The 26,189-nt window shown below is 40.9% G+C and overlaps 1 protein-coding gene across 2 annotated transcripts in view; it reads left to right on the top strand.

Moving 5' to 3' along the window:
- FAM83B (family with sequence similarity 83 member B) overlaps positions 1-5,649 on the top strand; it is a 122,607-nt gene extending 116,958 nt beyond the window's left edge. Inside the window, exon 5 of one of the 2 annotated variants that reach the window (XM_073675425.1) lies at positions 2,274-5,647. In XM_073675425.1, coding sequence (XP_073531526.1) covers positions 2,274-4,740 — 2,467 coding nt within the window. In that variant the 3' untranslated portion in view covers positions 4,741-5,647. Of the gene's footprint in view, positions 1-2,273 lie in introns of both variants that reach the window. The other variant, XM_073675424.1, reaches the window with a different exon arrangement.
- The last annotated feature ends 20,540 nt before the right edge of the window (positions 5,650-26,189 follow it).

The following is a 26,189-nucleotide window of genomic DNA, read 5'->3' on the forward strand; positions in this document are numbered from 1 at the left end:
TACAGCCCCATACAGTATAATGAAGCCCCCATATAGTATAATGCAGCCCCATATAATATAATGCAGCCCCCATATAATATAATGCAGGCCCCCATATAGTATAATGCAGCCCCATATAATATCATGCAGCCCCCATATAATATAATGTAGCCCACCATATAGTATAATGCTGCCCACATAGAGTATAATGCAGGCCCCCCTATAGTATAATGCAGGCCCCAAATAGTATAATGCAGCCACATATAATATTATGCAGCCCTCAATTAATATAATGCAGCCCACCATATAGTATAATGCAGGCCCCCATAGAGTATAATGCAGACCCATATAGTATAATGCAACCCCCATATAATATAATGTAGCCCTCATATAATATAATGCATGCCCATATAATAAAATGTAGCCCCTATATAATATAATGCAGCCCCATACAATATATTGCAGCCCCATATAGAAGAATGCAGCCCCATATAATATAGTGTAGCCCCCATATAGTATAATGCAGCCCCATACAGTATAATGCAGCCACTCATATAGTATAATGCGGCCCCCATATATTATAATGCAGCCTCATACAGTATAATGTAGCCTCATACAGAAAAATGCAGCCCCATATAGTATAATGCAGCCCCATACAGTATAATGTAACCCTCATATAGTATAATGCAGGCCCATATAATATAATGCAGCTCCATACAGTATAATGCAGCCCCATTCAGTATAATACAGCCACCATATAGCATAATTCAGGTCCACATAATATAATGTAGCTCCCATTATAGTATAATGCAGCCCCATACAGTATAATGCAGCCACCATATAGTATAATGCAGCCCCATACAGTATAATGTAGCCTCATACAGTATAATACAGCCCCATACAGTATAATGCAACCCCCATATAGTATAATGTAGGCCCATATAACATAATGAAGCTCCATACAGAATAATGCAGCCCCATTCAGTATAATACAGCCCCCATATAGTATATTGCAGGCCCCCAAATAATATAATGCAGTTCCCATTATAGTATAATGCAGTTCCCATTATAGTATAATGCAGCCCCATACAGAGTATAATGCAGTCCCATATAATATATTGTAGCCCCCATATAGCATAATGCAGCCCAATATAGTATAATGCAGCCTCATAGAGTATAATGCAGCCCCATATAATATAATGTAGCCTCCATATAGTATAATGCAGTTTCCCATAAAGTATAATGTAGACGCCATATAGTATAATGCAGCCCCTTATAATATAATGTAGCCCCCATATAGCATAATGTAGCCCCCATATAGTATAATGCAGCCCCATATAGTATAATGCATCCTCCATATAATATAATGTAGCCTCCATATAGTATAATGCAGCCCCCCCATACAGTATAATGCAGCTCCATATGCCCCCATATAGTATAATACAGCCCCTCCCATACAGTATAATGCAGATCCACAATCCTCCAGTATTATGGCCACCATTTACTCACTGCTGAAAAAAAAATACATACTTACCTCTCCTCATTCCTGCGGTCTCTGCAGCGCTTCTCAGCAGCTCCAGTGCCCGGCGCACGATGAAACTAAATCTTTGCGCCGCTGCGTCAGAGGCAAAGGGGGAATGATGGGAGAGGAAGCATCATATTATGCTTTCTCTTCCATCATTGCTATATCGGCATCTACTTGCGATGTGGGGGAGGGGGTGGCGCTGGCGCCAGCACCCTCTGACTCACGTGCCCCATAGCAGCCGCGTGGTGTGCCACTATTAACAGCACGCCACTGGCTGGGGGCCCCTGGGAGAGTGAGGGCCCTAGGCAGAAGCCTAGTCTGCCTGCCCCTAATGCCGGCCCTGGTTGTAAACATGGACAGCTAAGCTACCAGTTCTTCTATCTACTAACGTCTTTCTTCTTCTGTCTTTTATTTTCTTACTTCTGTCTTCTATCATCTTTCTTCTTGGTTACTTTGGTGGTCTTTTGATTCCCACTCAGATTGCCCACCTAATGACTCCATTATTTTAATACCTTCTCCACTCCTTGAATTTGCATCATACTTACTCAATGCAAATCGAATTCCCCTCCAGAAATTAGCAAATCTGCCTAATCGATCTGAATTTAGGGATATTCGCTTAATTGTTGTAATTACAGTATGTTGCAATAGGCCCTGCCCCTTTTTATTAGTTGACCCTTATCTGTATAATATGGTTCACTAAATAAATGTTGAATGTGATAATTAAACTTTATTATTTAGCTAACTTTTATTCTTTCTTTTTTATTTGCAGCTTCATGTGGTCATATGAAAAAGTTCACTTAAGTATGATGCAAGCTATCACTGGAAAACTAGTAGAGTCCTTTGATGAAGAATTTCGAACACTTTATGCTCGTTCCTCTATACCTGCGGCATTTGGACAAGAAGTATCTGTGACTGAAAAACACAAAAAAACTCCTTGGGAAAATGGATCGTATCAAAATTCATTATCTTCTTTACTCTCTGCTTCAAGTCAAAGAAGCATTGGTGGATGGAAAGAGCCAAGAGGCATATTAGATTCTTCCTATTTAAAATCAAGGAACAGATTTGTCAACAATGAAGAGGAAAAATACAATACGAGAAATTTATCCTCCTATAGAGGTTTCAATGTGCAAAATAAAATTAATCAGTTCCAACAGTTTGATAGGAATGAAAACTGGAAAAGACATAGTTATGCAGCAGGGGAAAAGACAGACGCAACGCCTTATTCAATGCTTAATAGAGCTGCAAACAATAGAATTAATCTTCAACCTGTTCAGTGGAATAGAAATCCAGATGTTGCTAGTATAGGGTCCTCATCCAGAGGTGGATACTCAAGCAATTATAATGGATCTACAACTCAAAGCTTTGCCAACCGTTTGTCCCACAGATTAACACCAATTTTTACTGAAAGAAATTCAAGCATACGAAGATCTTTTCATGGAACAGACAATCATGTGCGTTCCGTACAACAAAGAATGCCCACTTTGGAGCATACTACCAAGTCATTTCTTCGAAACTGGAGAATTGAATCATACTTAAATGACCACTCTGATATTCCTCCAGAATCACATGAAGTAGAGTTACACAGAGGAGACAGCAATAATGGACCTGACAATTCAATGGATTATTCATTGTACAGCCAGTCAAGACTACGCTCATCAATTTTGTACAAGTCCACTTTGCCAGAACAAAAGGAAGCCAGTAGCTGTACCACAAACTCCTCTCATTCAAATTCAACTATAGTTGATTCTCAAGGGAGTCAAACTCCAACATCTTCACCAGTGAATGTTAGAGCTTCAGAACCAAAAGAAGTCAATCATTTTCCAAGTTATGATACACCACAGTCTTCTCATAATCATGATGCATTGAAAAGGCATAGTCTGCAGGTTCCAGACAATTCCCATGTGAACAATGGTTTAAGTTACAATACTACTCCAGGACCATCAAGATACCTCTATACAACACTTGCTCCCAGCAGACAGCCAGATAGCCTTAGAAAACCTAATGATAACATTCTAAAAAGGCGCAGTCTACCACTCTTTGAAAGTCGGAAGGTTAACTTGGGCCATAATAACAATGTGATTCCACCAAACTACATTTATACATCACTAGTAAAAAGGCAGCAAGAAAATCCAGTACACTCTACAGATTTTCATAGCACTGACACTGTAGGAACTACTATTATCACTGAACGTGATCCTGTTGGCAGAGATACTACACAACCTGTTAGGGAATCACTGTCCACAGAAACATTAGATGAAGATGATAGCAAGGACTCTCCAGGAAAGAAAGAAAATAAAGGTTCTCCAAGCTTTCTTAAAAAAGGATCTAAAAAATTGAAATCATTACTCAACCTAGCCCCAGATAAAAAAGAAAATCTAGCTAAAAACAAAGCACCTGCATTCTACAGAATGTGCAGCAGTTCTGACACATTGATCTCTGAAGATGATGCTGAACAGTGTCCAAAAAGGTCTGACTCAAAAAATGATTCCTCTCCTCGGAAGGAGAAGACACTCACTATGTCACAAATAAGTCTAAATAAAAGTAAAGAAAATGTTACTTTAGCATCCAGTAGATCAAACATACTTCCCTCAGATGAAGGCAAATCTACTAGGTCACCTACCATAAGTAGTGTCGAAAATAAGTTTATTGAAAACACAGGTGATGCATCTGCTCCTCGATTTAATACAGAACAAATGCAATTTCAGGACACCAGATCGCAAGTCCAAAATAATCCATATGGTAGAGTTGTAACTCCTGCAATGCAGAGAGGAATCTCTTTACGTCAGCCAAATGAAGGCATTCACAGAGTATTGTCTCAGAGAGAGATGCAACACAATACTATTCCCCATATGATGCAGAGAGATATGCATTTGAGACACTCACACAGAGAGATGATTCACAAAGAGTTACCACGTAGGGATATGAACATAGCGCAGCCAATGCAAGACTTTCCAAAACCTCAGGAGGACTCCATCATCTCTCGCCAAAATGATAGAAGGGTTTATAGTCGTTTCGAGCAGTTCTGTAAAGTTGAAAGCAATGTGCCCTCTTCTAATACACAAAGCATCAATAGTCAGGTTTTAGACTATAAAAGTACAGGACGTATGTCCAATTATTCCAGACCACAACAAACTTTAAGTTACAACTCAAGTGTATACAACTCTGTTCAACCAAATGAAAATAAATTTGGCAGATTCATGCAAAAATTTGGAAATTTACTTCACAAGAAACAGTAAAGAACAGTGACTTTAAAAAAAAATCATAATTGTAAATAGGGTATTGTTTAAGAGCTCGTTGGTGCAACAGGATTGCTAATCTAACCATTTTGTAAAACATGTTTTTTAATAAAACTATACTGTCTGAAGTATTGCTTACTTTTATTACATAGATTTCAATTAAATGACTCATACCAATATAGTGAAATGCTATTTTCACCTCCTAATTTTATCGGGAAATCAACTAAAGTTTTTATGCATATTTTCTGTATGAAAGTTGCAAATTGTTGGACAAAATCTTGTTTCCCAAAAATTTCAAGACGTCTGGGTCCCAAATTCATCAAGCTATTTTTTTTAGTTTTCAGGTGTAAAACTACACTGAGCAAAAATATAAACGCAACACTTTTGTTTTTGTTTCCATTTTTCATTAGCTGAACTCAAAGATCTAAGATTTTTTTCTATGTACACAAAAGTCCTTTTTCTCTTAAATATTGTTCAAAAATTTGTCTAAATCTGCATTAGAGAGCACTTCTCCTTTGCCAAGATAATCCATCCACCTCAAGGGTGTAGCACATCAATATGCTGATTAGACAGCATGGTTATTGCACAGGTGTGCCTTAGGCTGGATCGTGCTGAAATTCCAGAGTGGTTGGTATCACAAGATGTGATGAGGATTGGATGGGTGACAGGTAGGAACGGAGGGACAGGAGAGGTGAGCAGTGAGGTGAGTTTAAGGATTTTTTTAAATCTTTTAAATATTACATTTTTTATGCTTTGGGGTATGGAGATACCCCAATGCATAATAAGGGACATAATTTTAGAGGAGAATAACTTCTCTACGAATCAAATTTCCTGGGAAAATCCTTGCGAACAGATAAATTTGAATTTTGCCTGATATGTTCATCTCAAGTCCACATGCAGTCAAATTTTATTCTGAATTTTGGAGCCAACTAGCAAATTAACCCCTTCAAAGCATTGGACTTACGGGTATACAGGGACATAACAATCAAGGTCATAGAGGGTGCAACCTCGATCTTTATTAACAAATTAAAGGGGTATTCCTATCTCCAAGATCCTATCCCAATATGTAGTAGGTGTAATAATAATAATTTAAGCAAATACCTCCAATTAGAAATGTAGTATAGTATTTTTGATTCGCTATCTCTCTTTCCTCATGTGCAGGCATCGCAGGACCTTAGGTATCCATGGTTACGTCCACTGATAAAGTCACAGTTAGCTAGTTGCTAGTGGTCGTAACCATGGATGCCTAAGGTCCTGCAATGTCTGCACATGAGGTAAGAGAGATAGTGAATCAAAAATACTATGATACATTTCTAATTGGAGATATTTGCTATTATTACTATTATTACACCCACTACATATTGGGATAGGCTCTTGGAGATGGTAATACCCCTTTAACCCCTTCCAAATATTGGACTTACCAGTTTACAGGGACATAACGATCCAAGACACATCCTCTGTGACCGCAAAAGGCCCGTATAGGAATTGAGCCTGCCAACATTTTAGCTGGATGTGTGTCCTTGGATACGCATTCAGCTGAAATATACTGTGATGCAGAAAGGCCAGCAGCTGACATTGGCATAAAAACATGATAAGCGCCAGAATAGGAGACATCATTTTAGGATGTGAGCCAGGATGAGGGACATTATTAAAGGAATGTTCCAGGATGTGAACATTATTTAGAATGGGAGCCCGAATTCGGAATATAACTAAAGAATGGGGTATGGATGAGTGACATTATTGCAGGATAAGGGCCAAAATGGCGGACACTATTAGGATATGTGCGCAGGTTGTGTTTTTTCTGCTTTTTTTTATCATGTGTTTTCTTGTAAAAACACAGCATTTTACAGTACCAGCAAAGTGAGTTAGATTCCAAAATCTCATTCACATGTTGCTTATTTTTTCCTAGCAGATTTGACCATTGTTAAATCTGCAGCATGTCAATTTTTTCATCTGTTTTTCAATATTTTTCACCTATTCTGATAAATGAGGAAAAAAAAATATGAAAAATACTTGCTTAAAAGCATCAAAATTTACAGCAAAAAAGTGTGCATTACACACAGCATTTTTTCTGACAGCACATCAACAGTAGTGATGAACGAGCCTGCCTGGCACTGCTCAATACTCGATGGAGCATAAGAGTGCTCAGGTTCACTTATTACTCGATCAAGTATCACAGGTGCTCGAGCGCCATGCTCGAGTCCCCAGTCAGCATGTTTTGCGACTGTTAGACAGCCAATGAACATGCGGGGATTTCCCGCCATACTCAGTAATGCCGTAGACATGTACACTACTGGCATTACTGTCATTGGCTGGCCGCATCGTGTCATCGGGTCTTATAGAAGACTCAGCACACTCTCCTCCTGCCCACCTCTCAGACCCTGAGATTTTTACTGTCAATGACCCAGCACCAAGGAGCACGAGGAGCAGTTAATATACATTTTTAATTTATATCTGCTTAACTCAGTGCGGCTGTCACTTCTCCGGTGCTAACAGCAAGAAAATCGGAGAAGTGAGAGCAATAAAAGTTACTTATCCTGAAAGGGCTCCCAACGCCCTATTTCAGGATACCGTTATTCCCTTTACCATAATAAAAAAATTAAATAAACAAATAAATATAAAAAAACAGCATGGGGTCCCTCCATTTTTAATAACCGGCTAAGGGAAAGCAGACAGAAGGAGACTGATATTATTAGGCTGGGAAGGGCCAGATAACCATGGACTTTCCAAGCCTATTAATTTCAGATCACAGCTGTCTGCTTTGCCTTTTCTGGTTATACAAAACTAGACCCTAAATAAATTATGTGGGGTCCCCCTATTTTTGATAAAAAGCTAAGGCAAAGCAGACAGCTGTGAGCTGATATTAATAGGCTGGTAAAGTCCATAGTTATTGGTCCTTTCCTAGCCTAAAAATACCAGCCATCAGCTGCCCCACCAATGGCGCATCACATTAGACGCTTATTCTCGGCTCTTCCCAATTGCTCTGGTGCGTTGGCAATTGGGGTAATATGTTTTGGTGTTGATGTCAGCAGCTGTCACTGACATCAAGCCCAGAAGTTAGTATTGGAGAGGTGTTTGACAGCCATCCCCTTTACTCACCAGGTAGTAAAAATAAACACACGAGCAAAAGTGCTTTATTTGTAAAACACCCTCCCTGACAAATTCCCTCTTTCACCAAGGTATTAAAAAAAACACCACCAGTCTGCTGTAGTCCACATGGAGGTCCACCATAGTCCACATGGAGGTCCCTGTCCTCACACTACCCTCTGTGTGACCCAATGGCTGTGAACTGTGGAGTGCAGTGTGAGACCCGGCAGTACCTGCTGCTCCAGTCTATGGAGCTTTGTTCTCTGAACAGGGCTCCATACACTAAACGGTGGAGATGGAGATTGCCACGGGACCTGCACGTGGACTAGGGAGAACCTCCATGTGTACTACAGCATTTTTTTTTTTTAAATAAATTTGTGAAAGAGGGAATTAGTCGGGGAGTTATTTTTACAAATAAAGAACTTTTGTGTGTGTATATTTTTATTACCAGGTTAGTAAAGAGGGTGTCTGACAGATGCCTCTCCATTACAAGCCCCTGGACATGATCTCAGTGACTGCTGCTGACATCAACCCCAAAACCCATTACCCCAATTGCCACCGCACCAGGGCAATCAGGAAGAGCTGAGGCTAAGCGCCAGAATTGGTGGATCTAATGTGATGTGCCACTTCTTGGGCAGCCAATGGTTGTTATTTTTTGGCTGGAAAGGGCCAGATAGCCATGGACCTTCCCAGTCAATTAATATGAGCTCACAGCTGTCTGTTTTTCCTTTGCTGGTTATTAAAAATAGGGGGACCCTACGTAATTTTTTTTAGAGTTCCCCACATTTTTAATAACCAGCAAAGGCAAAGTAGTCAGCTATGCGCTTATATTAATAGGCTGGGAAGGTCCATGATTATCTGGCCCTTCCCAGCATAATAATATCAGCCCCCAGCTTTCTGCTTTCCCTTAGCTGTTTAATAAACATAGGGGGACCACCAGGCCATTTTTTTTTATTAATTTATTTATTTATTTAATATGTTAAAGGGAATAATGATATCCTGAAATAGGGCTTGAGCAGCCCTTTAAAGGCAGAGTTCATGATTAGGTATAATTATTTAAAAAGTAGCCAGGTTGGAGGACATTATTAAAGGATGGAAGGATGGGGACTAAGACGGGGGACATTAGTAGACGATAGGTTTCAGGATGAGGGACATTATTGAAGAAAGGGTCCAGGATGGGGGCATTACTAAATAAATGTGAGCCAAGATTGGGACATTATTAAAAGATGGGGAATGTTAGTAGAGTATAGGAACTAGGATGGGGTACATTATTACATGATAGCAGATATTATTTCAAATTATAGGTCTGGATGAGGGACATTATTGCATGATGATGACCAGGATGGTGGACATTATTTGAGAAAGAGTTCAAAATGTTGGACATTATTAAAGAAAGGGGCCAGAATAGGGACATTAATAAAGGATGGGACCAGGACAAAAACATTATTAAAGAAAGGGACCAGGATGTTTGACATTATTAAAGAAATGGACCAAAATGGGGACATTACTAAAAAATCGGGGCAAAGACAGGGGACATTACTAGAGTATGTGGGCCAGAATATAAACATTATTAAAGAAAGGGGTCAGGATGAGAGACATTATTATAGGATAGGAGCCAAGATGGGGACATTATTAAAAGATATGGGCCAAGATGAGACATTATTAAACTATGGGAGGCAGAATGATTAACACTATAAATGAAAAGGACCAGGATGGGGGACATTATTACAGGATTGAGGCCAGGATTGTGAACATTATTAAAGGATGGAGGCCAGGATGGCAAACATTATTAAAGAAAGGGGCCAGTATGGGGGATAATATTAAAGAAGTATTCCCATGAACTTTTTTTCCCTAAACTTGTGTATGTGTGCAAGTGCTTTAGTGTCAGAATGTAAATATACTTTCCTATTGCTGTCTTCTCCAGACCTGTTCCAGTGATCTTCTGAGTCATGTGACAGCAATTCAGACTATCTGGATCATTCTATGTTCTATATGTGAGTCAAAAGTCTCTTTTACAATGTAAGCCTATGGATCCTTGTTCTGACGCTCTGAAGGCCAACACGATAAAAGCCACTTCCAGGTCATACGCAGCGCAGTTCACTGAATAGTCTAAAGAGTGATGACATCAGTGTGAAGACGACCAGAACGGACCTGGATACTGAAGAAGATGTCAAGAGGTGAGTATATTAACACTCTGACACTACAGTTCAATCTGTAAAAAAAAAATAAACAAACAAAGTACACATATTTGTCATGGCCATGTCCGGACTGACCTGATCGATTAAAATCAAGTACAAAAACAAAAGAGCACAACATAGAGAAAAAAACTTTAAAAAAATGACTTGGCTGCCTCCTAAAAGAAAGTTGGTGAAATTTACATTCTCAAATCCAAATATACCCCTCCCATCTCAGCCCCAAATGCACCCTTCCCATCTAAACCCCACAGGCCTTACTGAAGCGAGAACAGCACATTTAACAAATTATGGGGTGTGTGTCTCTATCCAGAGCCATAAGCTAGGCACAATGTATTAGGCACAATGTATTGAGCACTACAATCTATTGGGCACTATAATGGCATCTTTGCAAATTTCACTCTGCAACCTCCACTTCTGCTTGTTTCTGGAAAACACCCATGGAGTCAAACTCATCACTACACCTGTAGATGAATTCGCAGAGGGGTGTAAATTTCAAAATGGGGTCACTTGGTGGGCTCTACTGTGTTGGCAATTAGGGGCTCTGCAAAGGGGAGTTCGCAAATAGTTCTAGGAAAATCTGCACTCCAAAAGTCATATAGTGCTTCTTCTCTTTTGAACTCTGCTAATTAGCCAATCAGTTCTCTACAGCCACGTATGGGGTATTGCCAAGTTCAGGAACAATTGTTTAACAAATTATGGGACCATATTTTTTTATTTATCTTATTAAAAGTGAAAAATCTGGGGTTAAAACAACATTTTAATGGTAAAAATTATTCAAATTATTTTCTTAATCACCCAAGTAAAAAATCAGTGAAACACCTGTGGTGTTAATATGCTAACTGCACCTTTAGATTATTTTTTTGAGGGATGAAGCTTGTAAAATTAGGTCACTTTTGGGGGTATTCTGCACCCTAATATGGAACTCCTTCCCTTCTGAGCTTTACATTGTGCCTGAAAAGTAGTTTTCATTCACATATGAGTTATTGGCATATTCAGGAGAAATTGCGTAACATATCACATGATCTGTTTTTTTTCCTTAATTTTTGCAAAATATTACACATTTAATGCATAAAAACAAATCATAACAACCTTGATTTACCAGAAACAAAGTACAATGTGTCTTGAAAAAAACAATCTCACACTTAATGAGATTTGTGTGAACTTTATAGAATTATTAACATAAAAAGTAGCATGTCAGGTTTGAAAATGTGGCCTGGTCAGGAAGGTGAAAACAGACTTTGTTAGTAAGTGGCTAATAAAGCAACTAAAATCCCACTCACAATCAATTAAATCTTGAAAGAAAAAGTAGAGGAATAATATATCATCAGTTAAAATTTAATTAACTAGATTTTAATAGCATATTTTTATATTTGAATTCACTTTTAAACAATAGTTCTTTTACTAAATGGTTCTAAAACAAGATACCACAGGTCTATTAACCTTAATTTCTGCACATTAGCAACAGTAAAAAAGGTAAAGTGACAAAGCACAAGCAATGCATCTCCTAGTAAACTTTAGTCTTCTACTTGGTTATTGTGATTATATTCAGTATTATACTATTCAATAAATATTTGCATTACTAGCTTGTCAAACTACTAGGTATTTATAAGTCTTTTCTAGGAACTCATTTACTCATTTCTCTGTAATAATATCTTGAATTAGTGAATGCATTTATTCGCCAGGCTTAATTTCAACTGATTCAAAGGTGCTAAATCCCTTGACAAATTTAAAAAAACTCAGGGCTTCAATGAGGTTTTCACCTTCAATGCTATTGTTTTTTTTCAATGTAGGCTATCTATTTTTTCTTGCTAAATGCAATTTCTTGATAACTGAAATAACTTAATCATGTTGCTTGCATTCCCTGGGTACTTAGGGACCTTGTCAAGCAGTCAGTTGAATGGTGTACTATCAAACAACTCAGTCAGTATATTCATTTATTTAAACGATGATGCATCTTTTTATTTCATATAATTTTTAAAGAAAGCCAACATTTGCACAACTCATTATTGTATCACTGTTTAACCAAGATATTCATCATGGCCTTCATTATTTGTGCTAAAACTATATAAATAATTTAAAGTCTTACCTATTCCTAGAACTTTTCTTACATAAATTAGTAGTACACAGAAGCATATGATATTTTGTAATGTGTCTTATTAGGAGACCTTTTAAAAGCTCAAAACTCAAGTCCATTTGTGGGAGAAGTACTGACCCGCCAGGATCAAATTATACTGTAGGAATAACATGTTTGTTAACACAAAATAGCATTGATGGACAGACTTGGCATAAACCAGTCCATTTCCCTTGGGTTGTGTCAATTTAGTGGCTGCTGGCCAGTGGAGAGAATAAAGGAAAGACTAGTAACATATCTGGGAAAGTACAAGAAGATCAACGACATTGACAGAATGATATAAGAAAGACATAAGAAAGACATAAATTTGATAAAAGTGCCAAATACGAATAAGTGGTTCCTCTGCACTGATGATGAAGATCCAAAAGAACATTGCAGGAGACAGGATTGTTAGCAATGCGGTTTATTATAAACGCATTTTGAAGTCATCCGACTTCTTCATCAGGTAAAAAACACAAACAAAACTAAAGAGTTTACTAATCCTGTCTCTTGGAATCTTCTTTTGGATCATCATCAGCAGTGCTGAGGACTCAATTACTCCTACTTGGCACTTTTTTGGAATGGATGTCCTTGGTATATAATTTTGTCTTTGTCCTTGATCTTCTGGTACTGTCCCAGATGCATTGATAATAAACTCAAGCAATTAGTTTATGTTTTTTTCCTGATGAAGAAGTTGGATGAATTAGAAACTTATTGATAATAAATTGAATCGCTACCAATTCCGCCTCTTGGAATCATCCTTGGAATCATCCTTGGGATCTTCATCAGCAGTGAAGAGGACCCACATATTCCTACTTGGCACTTTACCAGTTTTCTAACTGGTGGGGCTGAAGCAGCAAACATTTTCTGGGTTCTTTTAATTGTTGTGTACTACACAACCAAACCAGGTGAGTAATTCCTTTCACAATACTGTCTCTGGCCATTGGATGAGACCGTATTGTGCTCTTTTATTCCCCATTTTTTCTGCATATCCATTCCAGAAAGGCATCCAAGGGGTTGATAAGCAGAGTAGTCAAGTTACAGGAGACAGTACAGAAAACAAAGGGCTAATGCTAAAGATGAGTGGATCAATCTTTGGAGGATCAACTTTGAGTTCAATTTCCTAGAATTCGCAGGACCATGAATTTGAACAAGTTGCAATACTTTTCATGAGAATCACAAAAACAAAAAATACCCAGCGCTATGTCACTCATTGCTGATACATCAGTGAGAGGGCTTAAGATTTTTTGCAAGCGAGATACCCTTTAATGCCCTGCAGCTAGAGCATCACATAGTTAAAGCACAGCCAATCATGGAGTCTCTCATAGCGATCATAAAAGAATGTCAGAGCACAATGTTTATTCCACATAGGGATAGAAAAAGGCACAATCTTATTGTGGGGCAGTACTGCAATACTGAACAAATTAAAAATGAGAATTTTAGTCTGAGTCTGTGAATAATAATTTACAGATTCAATTGATATTGGGAAGTTCTGTATCTACAGTATATAGTTCATTTTTTTTATTCTTTACACACTGCAAACAAGATAAGAAGGGCCAAATTAAAACCTTCAATGTTAATTTGGTCTCTCTTTTACCCTCTCTCTTTTCTAAAATTATGATTCGCAGCAAATTTATTTTTTTGGAGAAAATTTGAATTTTAAGATATCTGCTCAATTCTAGTTAATGCACACAGAGTGGACTAATACTATACATTAACTGTCAAATGATGAATGAAATTATGGAGATTTAAATAAGGAGCCAGATATATCATACTATTGGTCTGCTGACTGGCCCCAGCAATTGGTCACTCAACATTACCTTCATATATATAAAACACATCTTTGTTATTCATGGCTGGTTGGTCTTCACACCAACTAGCAGGAAAAAAGGGAATTTTGCCTCCAGAGGAGCTAACTCATATAAAATTGTATTCTATCCAAATATGCACCATGTTCACAGGTAAAATTTGGGGTCCATGTGGGATTGCCCTTTGGCAAGCTGATATACTGATATGAATTGTTATAAATATCAAGACACATCATAAAAAGTTTATTTTTACCAATGTTGTAGTGTAGAAGGCCACAAGGAAGCTAGCCCTGGATGTCTAAGTCTAAAAAGCATGCAGAATATTTAATGAGCAGCGTGAGCATACAGCACTTCTTATAACTTTGCCATGAGTGTCCAACCAGCACTGCCTATGATGACCTGAGCAGTGGCTGCTGAGCTCAACGAGATGAGAAAGTTTACAGTATAGTGAAATAAGTTTCTCCATCTCAGTAGCTAAACCACATGCTGCATCCATCACAACAACTTGGCTTCACAAAAAATGAGTTTGGGTGATCACCTGACTTGCCTGCAGTCCAGACCTTTCACCCATAGAAAACATTTGGAACATTTTGTGGGAAAAATGAAGACCCAGGACTTTTGAGCAGCTAGAGTCCTACATAAAACAAGAATGGGACAACATTCTTCTCCCAAAAATTCCACAATTTGTTCCCCACAAAGGGATGCTACACATTGGCATACATTGATGTGTCCCAACTTTTTTTTGAGATGTGCTGCTACCATGAATATCTAAATGAGCTAATGTTTTTAAATTATATTTAAAGATGTTTAACTTTCCACTTCTCATCTGTGTTCTATATTCTGTTGTGAATAAAATATGGCTATAATAAATTTCCAAATCATTGTATTCTTGTTTTCTTTACATTTTAAACAGCACTCCAACTTTTTGGGTAATAGGCTTGTGCATTACTACTTAAAAGGCAAAGCATATGCTTAGACAATAATGGGTTGAATACTAGAAAAGTATAAGTGACTCAGGGAGAGCTAGGGTTAGGGGGTGTAAAATACTTGCCTTTACCCTAGAGCTGGCAACTTACTCTACACCACTGACACCATTGGTTGTTACATATAAATCAGGCAGTATAACAATTATTCCTACTAATTGAAAATTAACACATAAATACATGTAAAATGCACCTTGGTAGTCTTGATATGGGTTGTCATAAGGCAATACAAAAAAGTGGGATAGGGATAGGGGATAACTTACTGATTGATGGAGGTTTAATATTGAGCCAACTTTATTCTGCTTAATATTAAGTGATACAATTAATATTAATAGAAAATAATTATATTGTATATTTTAATATTAATATTGAGCAGAGTTAATTTTAGCTATCGATAACAGTTACAATCTCTCATGTGGCCCCTTGGGAAAATGAATTGCCCACAACTGGTCTATAGCAATCTTAGAGAAAGCAAAGTACATTACTATATGTAGTATAAACTTTTGATTCTGGGAATATCCCTTTAAAATATCATAGGTGACAATTTATTTTACAAATGTTTAGTTCAGTTGATGTAAATATGAAGAGAGCCATTCATTGATCCTGCAGATTATTGCCACAAAGAAAAGTGAATAATTGGCTGATGCGTCTGGCTCAGCTTGAGCAACTAATCTTTAGAACAGGAAATCATGCATATTTTTATATAATAAATTGGGTAATTGATTTTTGGCCAATCCTGCAAGCATTGTTTGTGTTTGCCAACAATTATTTATTAGTTATTGCCACTTTTTTGATTTAACCATATCCTATTTGACACTGCATATCATTTTTATGCCACAATATTCATAATGCTATATGCCACAATATTCATAATGCTATATGCCCACGATGCAGAAATGCTGCGGATTTTTCCTGAGCGTTTCTGCATCTCCCTGGCAGAAAAAAAACATGCGGATTTTACATGCGTTTTTTCTGCCAGGTAGAAGCATAAAGCTTTGTGCCCACTATGCGATTTTTAAGAATTTCCACAGCGGCAATTCCGCCGCAGAAACGCTTAAAAAACGCTTGGTAGAAGGTTTGCAATGTTCCCCAATGATAATCCGCATGTGCTGTGCAAAATAATTGATAGTGCTGCGGATTTTTCTGCAATGATAATCCGCAGCAGAAATTTCCGTAGCACTACGAATTATTTTGCGTAAGCGCGGCGTTTTTGCCGCCATTGACTTGCATTGAATCGCTTAATATCCGCATGACTACATGTGCACATGTGGATATTAAGCGATTTAATGTGGAGACTCACTGTTAAGGGGACGGTTGCAACAACTTTATTAAAATGGAAAGCAACCGAACCCGGGGTTCGCGATGCAGCCTAGAAGCCTGCGGCGGAACACCCACCGGGAAAGACTGTCAAACAACCAACTAAAGTATAAATCCCTCCAGTGTTACTACACACCCGGACAGGAAAGGATTCACACTATCTCCGTTAACTGCACAGGAGATGTGTGACAAATAACGTAGCCGTAGCTCTGTTGACTCCACAGAGACTACGCAGCAGGCGCTAGGAAGTGTGTGACTCACGCCGGAGTGTACGTGCTCCCAGCCAGTGTGTGACTGGCCTGCAGAGTAACTCTCCAAGTGGCTAACAGGCGGTGCCAGGGATACGGAACCCGCAGTCTGCTCGGGGTGTATAGCAACCCCCTTGCCGGAGCCAGACTGCCAAACGGGAACTACCTGCCTAAGCACATCTAAGCCTGCCTAAGCGACCTGTGCTAATCAGCCGAGCGAACTCTGGCATCGGCAGGTCACGGAGAGAGCAGCTAGGGAGCACGTGGAGCCTGCCTAAGTGACCTGTGCTAATCAACCGAGCGAACTCTGGCATCGGCAGGTCACAGAGAGAGCAGCTAGGGAGCACGTGGAGCCCAAACAGACAAAAGTCCACATAAGAACACAACCTAAACGGAATGATCAGAGTGAACCACCATGCTTGTTGTCGGGTTATTTAAAGACTAAGCCCTGCCCACAGTAGCATTATTGGTCACACTACTGATGAAGTCACCTGTGGCCAATCAGGCAGTACCGGGTCACCGGATCAGCTGATACCAAACCACCAATCACGGTCCGCCATGTCATGGGCATGCTCAGTGCAGTGCACCCTGAACTTAGGCTGTAGCAGCCCTGTTCCCCTCCGCAATCTTTGCTTAATGCAACTAGGAACAAAGACCCGAGAGACAGCTTGTACATCTCGTGCACTAGCTAGGAGTTGGGACCAACGGTGATGCAGAGCAGCATCTGGACCAGAATGGGAAACCACAGAATCCACTGATGATTCTGACCCAATTTTAGATCCAGCTGATGCCTAACACTCTCCTCCAGACTCGGGTACCATAGTACCTGTAAAAAAAAAAAGATTTTAAAATAAAAAATAAACATTATACTTACCTTCTGATGGCCCCCGGTCTCCTTTGAGATGCATCCTGGCTCCCCGGCAGCTCGCGATGGCCTAAAAGGACCTTCCATGACGTCATTTAGTCATGTGACAGGTCACACGACCGCAAAGTAGATCGCAGCATTGTGGGGGCAAGGGGAGGTAAGCGCCGATACTTACCTCCTCTCCGGGGTCCCGAGGTGTCTGTGGCCGGGTGCCGGATGTTGTCATAGTGACCTGATGTCGTCATGACAACATTCGGGTCACCAGGAGGCAGGAAGTTACTTTGGTCATGCGCAGTGCATGACCAAAGTAACTTCTCCCTCTGCAGCTGTGACAGCCAGTATAGTACAGGGATGCTGCTGCATCCCTGTACTATACAGGTGATCTGAATGCAAAAAGTGAAAGTCCCATAGTGGGACAATGTGTAAAACTCCAAAAAGTGTAAGAAACTAAAAATAAATAAATTGTAAAAATATTTTTTAAAAAATGAAAAAATAATCCCCAAAAAATAAAAATGTAATGTACCAATCAATAAATATTATTATGAAAAAAAAAACAATAAAAGTACACATATTTGGTATCGCCGCGTCCAGAACGACCTGACCTATAAAAATGTCCTGCTAGTTAACCCTTTTATTGAACACGGTAAAAAGAAAAAAAAAAAAAAAAAAACGAAGCAAAAAATGGTGCTTTATCATCATACCGCCAAGCAAAAAATGGAATAAAATGCGATCAAAAAAACAAATGTAAATAAAAATGGTACCCCGGAAAACATCATCTTGTCCTGCAAAAGACAAGCTGCCAAACAGCTCCATCAGCCGAAAAATAAAAAAAGTTAAAGCTCTCAGAATAAAGTGATGCAAAAAAAAATATTTTTTCTATAAAATAATTTTTATTGTGTAAAAGCGCCAAAACATAAAAACATTATATCAATGGGGTATCGCTGTAAACATACTGACCCGAAGAATAATGCTGCCTTTTCAATTTAGCCACATGCAGAACGGCATAAAAAAAAACAAAAACAATTCTTTAATTGTTGGTTTTTGTTTATTCTGCCTCCCAAAAATTGGAATAGAAAGTGATCAAAAAATGTCACGTGCCTGAAAATGGCACCAATAAAAATGTCAACTTGTCGGCAAAAAATAAGCCATCACATGACTCTGTCGGCTGAAATATGGAAAAATGATAGCTCTCAAACTAGTCTTTGCAAAAAAAGGGTTTATTAGTGTGTGACAGCTGTCAATCATAAAAACCCGATATAATTCTGGTATCGCTGTAATCGCACTGACCCAAAGAATAAAGTCATCTAATCACTTATACCGCAAGAGGAATTGGGTAAAAAATAAACTCTATGGTTAAGGTTGTGTTAGGGTTAGGGTTGTGCTAGGGTTAGGGTTATGCTATGGTTAGGGCTGTGCTAGGTTTAGGGTTGTGCTAGGATTAGAGTTGTGCTAGGGTTAGAGTTGTGCTTGGGTTAAGGTTATGCTGGGGTTAGGGTTGTTCTAGGGTTAGGGTTGTGCTAGGGCTAGGGTTATGATTGTGCTAGGGTTAGGGTTATGCTAGGGTTAGGGCTAGGATTGTGCTAGGGTTAGGGTTGTGCTATGGTTAGGGTTGTGCTATGGTTGGAAATTTTTCAAAAGTAAAAAAATGATGACGATATAGCGACTAGTGTTGAGCGCAAGTGCTCGCTACTTGAGTTTGCATCGGGTGCTTGGGTATGCACAGAGTGTCGTAGGTGCTGGAGTGACATGCTCGAGTCTCCGCCCCGTATGCTTTGCGGCCAAAAAAAACCTTGTGAGGATTGCCTGCCATGCATGAACGATCCCCAAATGTTTTTTTTGGGTGTCTAACAACCGTGAAACATGTGGGGCGGGGACTCGAGCATGTCACTCGACCACCCATGATACATTGTGCATACCCGAGTACCCGATGCAAACTCAAGTAGCGAGCACTTGCGCTCAAGATTAAGGACAACTTATTCAATATTATGACCTAATGTTATCAATTTCTGTGTCATACCTCTGGGTTCAAAATGTTCACTATACCACCTGATAAAATCCTTGAGGGGTGTAGTTTCCAAAATGGGGTCACTTGTGGTTGGTTTCCACTATTTAGGCACATCAGGGGCTCTCCAAACGTGACATGGCATCCGCTCTTAAGTTCAGACAATTTGCGTTCAAAAAGTCATACAGCGCTCCTTCCCTTCTGAACCATGCCGTGTGCCCATACACTGTATTTTCCCCACATATAGGGTATCGGCGTACTCTAGAGAAATTGCACAAAGTTTTTGGGATCCTTTTTCCCCTCTTACCCTTGTGAAAATAAAAAAATTGGGGCTAAAACATCATTTTTGTGGAAATAGTTTGATTGTTTTATTTTCACGGCTCCATGTTATAAACTTCTGTGAAGCACCTGGGGGTTCAGGGTGCTCACCACACACCTAGATAAGTTCCCTGAGGGGTCTAGTTTGTAAAATATTTTCACTTGTGGGGGGTTCCATTGTTTAGGCACATCAGGAGCTCCCCAAACGAAATATGGCGTCCGCTAATTATGCAAGCAAATTTTACATTCAAAAAGTCAAATGCCGCTCCTTCCTTTCTGAACCCTGCCGTGCACCCAAACAGTGGTTTTCTCCCACATATGGGGTATCGGTTTATTCAGGAGAAATTGCACAACAAATTGTATGGTGCAATTTCTCCTGTTACCCTTATTAAAATGCAAAATTAGGGGCTGAAAAACATTTTTGTGGGAAAAATGTGAAAATTTTATTTTTACGGCTTAGTGATATAAACTTCTGTGAAGCACCTGGGGGTTCAAGGTGCTCACCACACATCTAGATAAGTTCCCTGAGGGGTCTAGTTTCCAAAATTGTGTCACTTGTGGGGGGTTTCCACTGTTTAGGTACATTAGGGGCTCCCCAAACGCAACATGGAGTCGGCGAACTATTCAAGCAAATATTACATTCAAAAAGTCAAATAGTGCTCCTTCCCTTCCGAACCCTGCTGGGCTCCCAAACAGTAGTTTGCCCCCACATATGGGATATTGGCATGCTCAGGAGAAATTGCACAACAAATTTTGAGGTCAATTTTTTCCTGTTACCCTTGCAAAAATAAAAAAAATTGGGGTCTAAAGTAACATTTTTGTGAAAGAAGTTAAATTTTCTTTTTTTTTTTCCATATTGCAAAAATTCCTGTGAAGCACCTGAAGGGTTAATAAACTTCTTGAATGTGGTTTTGAGCACCTTGAGGGGTGCAGTTTTTAGAATGGTGTCACTTTTTGGTATTTTCTGTCATAAAGACCCCTCAAAGTGACTTCAAATATGATGTGGTCCCTAAAAAAATGGTTTTGTAAATTTTGTTGTAAAAATTAGAAATCGCTGGTCAACTTTTAACCCTTATAATTTCCTAAGAAAAATGCTTTTGGTTCCAAAATTGTGCTGATGTAAAGTAGACATATGGGAAATGTTATTGTTAAATGTTTATTAACTGTTTTGTTTGATTTATCTCTCTGATTTAAGAGCATGAAAATTCAAAGTTTGAAAATTGCTAAATTTTCAAAATTTTCGCCAAATTTCCAATTTTTTCACAAGTCATATCGAAGAAGTTTTACCTGTATCAAGAAGTACAATATGTCACGAAAAAAACAATCTCAGAATCAGAGGGATCTGTTGAAGCATTCCAGAGCTCTTATCTCATAAAGTGATAGTGGTCAGAATTGTAAAAATTGGCCCGGTCATTAACGTGCAAACCACCCTCGGGGGTATAGGGGTTAAAGAAGTCAAATTGAAAAAGCAGAAATGTATAGGCATTTTATCTTTATTTTCCAGTGATTTGCCAGGTATGGTATTAAAGCTAGCATCTCACAAGCTTTTTCATTTATGACATGTCTTTCAATTTTTTAATTTTTTCTGGGTCTTAATTGAGCTTCGGAGCACTTTAGAAGATCATACCGCATATTAAGCATTAACTAAATTGATTAAATCAATTAGAGCAATGTATGTTAACTAAAGCTAAAACTTCAAAAAGCTTGTAATTTTTTCTCTCTCATTTTGCCGGGAATAACTGATTCATTTTATTGTACTGTATATAATACATTTCAATGAATCTGAACCAATTGCCTAATATGCTCATTAGGCTATAATTAGTGATGAGCAAGCAATAAAATGCTCGGGTACTCATTGCTCGGGTCGAGCACATTGGAATACTCGGGTGATCGACCCAAGCAACGAGCTCAATGTAAATCTATGGGAAACTCAAGCATTTTTCAGGCGGCTCCCCCGGCGGTCTGTAGAGGGCCTAAAAATTGCCAAAATCGATGGGAACAGTGTTCAAATGACATGGGAACAGCATGGGGAAGACCCCTGGAAGCATTTCTGACTCCCAGGTCACTGCTTACAACAACGTTGTCAGAAGTATTACGCCACTTTTATGGACTCACAATAAAACATACAAAAACGAATCCAAAATGGATTTTCCTGGTAAATATGTTAAGGAACATCCTTTCCAGGGTAATGACTTGTATATAAGACAAAATAAAAAACCAAAACCAAAAATACTCCTCCACACCTTGGGCTATGTTCACACGTAGCGTTTTTGATGCATTTTTGCACTTTTGCATTGCTTTCAAACAAGACAAATGCAGTCACTGGGAAATGGCATTTTAACATTTTACAACCTTATTTGGCCATGTGGTGTGTGGCACATCATCAGACACATGCATACAGTCCTGAAAAGACATGCGACAGCATGGGGAAGACCCCTGTAAGCATCTCTCACTCCCAGGTTACTGCCTAAAAGTGTGCCCATCATAAGTCATCCTTGGCGCATGCAAAGATGCCTCCCGCCATGCACCTGTTGTTGCAGACTTGCAACAATCACCGTCCATGTCCTTGTCCCAGTGCAGCGTTCAGTTGTCCCTACCCCATTCCGTGGAATGCAAGCGCAAGTATGCAGCCAGCCACCCACCCACCCACAGGCTGCAATACTATACTGCCATATTTTAGACAGCTGCTTGCACTTGAAATGTGGCCTTTTAGGCTCGTGGAGGCGGAAGCTGTCCACAATCTTATCCATTCTCGGTCCCCAGACGCCACTATTTGTCCCGGTGTCATCTTCGCCTTCCACAAGCACGGGTCCCACAACATTACCCGTGCCCTCCCCAGTGAACATATTAGGTAGGACCGCCTACCCACAAACACGTGGTCAAGTGAATGTGACCAGGGACGGTACGGAGCCAGTCCACAGCTTTTTTTGCTGAGTTGTATTTCACCACAGCCATATTCTTTAGCTTGGTGAAAGGACTTGGAAAACCATGTTTACTCCAGCTGTAATTTCTCCCAGGAAGTCCTCTAAAGCTTCTTTCACTTGAAATGTGGCCTTCTAGGCTCGTGAAGGTGGAATCTTTTCACAACCTCATGCCGGCGGAGGCCGGGTGTCCATACTCGGTCCCCAGCCGCCAATATTTCTCCCGGTATCGTCTCCGCCTTCCACAAGCATGGGTCCCACAACATTACCTGTGCCCTCCCCAGTGCACGTACTGGTAAGGACAGCCTAACCATAAACACGTGGAGAGGTGAATGTGGCCAGGGAATGGTACGGGGCCAGTCAACAGCTTTTTTTGCTGAGAGTTGAATTTCACCACAGCCATATTCTTTAGCTCGGTGAAAAGACTGGCATAAAGGGAAACTGTATCTACCCTGGGTGTTATTTCTTCCAGTAAGTCCTCTAATGCAGCTTGTTGCAGAACCAATGGCAGCCCGTGCACCATCAGCTCGCACTTGTCGGTGGTGCTTTGACACACAAGCATCTTTCTTTGTGCATTTAATTTCATGACTACAGAGTTGGGCAATGGCCTGATCTGCAATGAGGTTTTAAAAATAACATGCATAAGCACGTCCGATTCACATTAAAAAAGCAGCCATAGTGTGTCCGGGAACCTTCCGCCACATTTTTCTTAGCCAGGGCTGCTTCTCGGCAGGGTTGGACGGGCCCACCAGAGAACCAGAGACTCCTCCTGTGGGCCCTGGCTTCTCCTTCTGGAGAGTTCATAGTGCTGAGGTGTGCCAAGGTGAGGCCATGATGATGATAAAGGCCACCATCTGCTTAGTTTTCTGTTACTTGGAATGCAAGCGCAAGTATGCAGCCAGTCATCCACCCACCCACCCACAGGCCGCAATACTAAACTGCCAGATTTCTGGGCAGCTGCTTGTACTTGAAATATGGCCTTTTAGGCTCTTGGAGGTGGAAGCTTTTCACAACCTCATGCCGGCGGCATACTCGGTCCCTAGCCGCTACTATTTCTTCTGGTGTCGTCTCCACCTTCCACAAGCACGGGTCCCACAACATTACCCGTGCCCTCCCCAGTGAACTTACTGGGAAGGACCGCCTACCCAAAAACACGTGGTCAAGTGAATGTGGCCATGGACGATACGGAGGCAGTCCACAGCATTTTTTTTGCTGAGTTGTATTTCACCTTACAGAGTTGGGCAATGGCCTGATCTGCAACGCAGTTTGAGAAATAACATGCATAAGCACGTCCAATGCACACTAAAAAAGCAGCTATAGAGTGTCCGGGAACCTTCCCCCACACTTTTCTTAGCCAGGGCTGCTTCTCGGCAGGGTTGGACGGGCCCACCAGAGAACCAGAGACTCCTCCATTGGGCCCTGGCTTCTTCTTCAGGAGAGTTTATAGTGCTGAGGTGTGCCGAGGTGAGGCCATGACGATGATAGAGGCCACCATCTGCTTAGTTTTCTGTTCCCCAGTGAACTTACTGGGAAGTACCGCCTACCCCAAAATACATGGTCAAGTGAATGTGGCCAGGGACGATACGGAGCCAGTCCACAGCTTTTTTTTGCTGAGTTGTATTTCACCACAGCTATATTCTTTAGTTTGGTGAAAGGACTTGGGAAACCATATCTACTCCAGCTGTCATTTCTCCCAGGAAGTCCTCTAAAGCTGCTTTCACTTGAAATGTGGCCTTTTAGGCTCGTGGAGGCGGAAGCTTTTCACAACCTCATGCCTCATGACTCGTGTCCATACTCGGTCCCCAGTCGTCGCTATTAGTGTTGAGCCACCCCCGTAGTGTTCGAGTAAGGTTCGGTTCGTCGAACACCCGTGTGTTCGCCGAACTGTTCGTCGAACTGTTCGTCGAACACCTTCGAACACCGTTAAAACCAATGGCAGGCAAACAAAAACACATAGAAACACATAGAAAACACCTTCAAAGGTGTCCAAAAGCTGACAAACTGCTCAGAAGACATAACTAACACATGGAAAAGTGACAAGTACATATAGTCATGCGAAAATAAAAGAGGTGGAGGAGTAAAAGGAGGGGGAGACACAGATATAGGCATGTCATGCCCTTCTAAAATCCAAAAAGTGAGAAGCCGACACGGCCAGTCCGCTCCTGCCCGTGCCACCTCCGTGTCGCCGGGTTTGTGACAGAGCCGCGGTGAACCCTGATGGCCAGCCCCCCTCTCCCAATACTGGTGCCTGTCCGCTGGTGGGTCGAGCGAGCCCCCCTGTGGTGGAGGCAGCTCTAAGCTTTTTAATTTAAATTGTCTCTCTAATTTGAATGAATACACTTTAAATCCATTTACAAGGATCTATTGGAGGGCAAGTCTCATGCCAGCAGCCGCGTAATTCCAGCTCCAGTAGCGTCCACTAAAGCTGCTGCAGTTAAAAAGCTTTTATAAGGATCGAGCTCGGCTGTCCACCGCAAGGCATCCTAGTGCCAGTCCCAGCCCCTATGCCTTGGGGTGCCTCCTGATGCTCTTCACTGAGTATCCTGTGGTCCCGAAGCATTTCCTTTGAAAAAATGAAGTGTCCAAACTACAGGTGGTGTAGCTTGCTTAACAGCGGGGATAATCCGCTGACTAGCAGACCCTGCTACTAGGCACAAAGTATTTCCTGGGCTAGATGCAGTTAAAAATTTGTAATTAGATACTCTCGTTGGATGCTGAGAAAGCATTCCATAGAGTCTCCTGGCACGCCATATATGATTCTCTTAAAAAGCTTGGGGTAGGGGTCTAGGGGACCCTTTTATAGCCAAAATCACGGCCCTGTATCGCAATACGTCACCTAGGCTGAAGATAAATGGAACTGTAGCACCCTGAGGGCTCGGTTGCTACAGACGTATTGCACCTCACCCAGAGGTGTGATATCTCACTCTCAGGTAATGATGGAGTGTGGATCAGGACCCGACACCTGCATGCATTACACCACATTGCCGTGGGGCAGGGCGACCAATATGCCCCTGAGATGGGCACGACAGTCCCTGTCCCTGGCTGGAGTGGGGGGAGGGAACACTGAGGAAGGGGAACCCTGTAGTGCAGGAGCAGGGAGGAAGCAGTTCCTGGGTGCATTGAGAAGGTGGGAACCATCTTAGTTCAGTGCAGAGAAGTCTGAGCAGAAGTGGCAGGGAGCAGGGGCTCTGCATGAGCTCTGCTCCGGAGGCGGGCCTAGTAACAGAGGCCCAGGCCTGGAAGAGGGAGAAGGAAGGAAGAGGAGCGGAGAAGGCTCCAGGAACGAGGAACGAAGGGATCTCAGGGGTGCGGACGGGCGAGTCGCCACCGCACGCCAGAATCCACCTGCGTGGAGGGGTCAGGCCAAAGGGGGAGACCGGTCCCCGAAACTAGTGGAGGCAGGAAACGACCCTCAGCTAGAAACAGGAGGCTGTGACATTTTATGTGGCGAAGCCCCTCGCTACACCCGCTAGGAAGGCACCACATAGGGTCAGGGAAACTGGCGCCAAGTTTACCAAGAGGAGGCCCGAGGCAGCCGGACAGAAGGGTTGGTAAGAAAGGCCAGACAAAGGACACACAAAGGGGGTCCTGTGAA

Source organism: Phyllobates terribilis, unplaced genomic scaffold, assembly GCF_046119375.1.
Source record: "Phyllobates terribilis strain yellow unplaced genomic scaffold, ASM4611937v1 Scaffold_3__8_contigs__length_932513732, whole genome shotgun sequence".
Lineage (NCBI taxonomy): Eukaryota > Metazoa > Chordata > Amphibia > Anura > Dendrobatidae > Phyllobates > Phyllobates terribilis.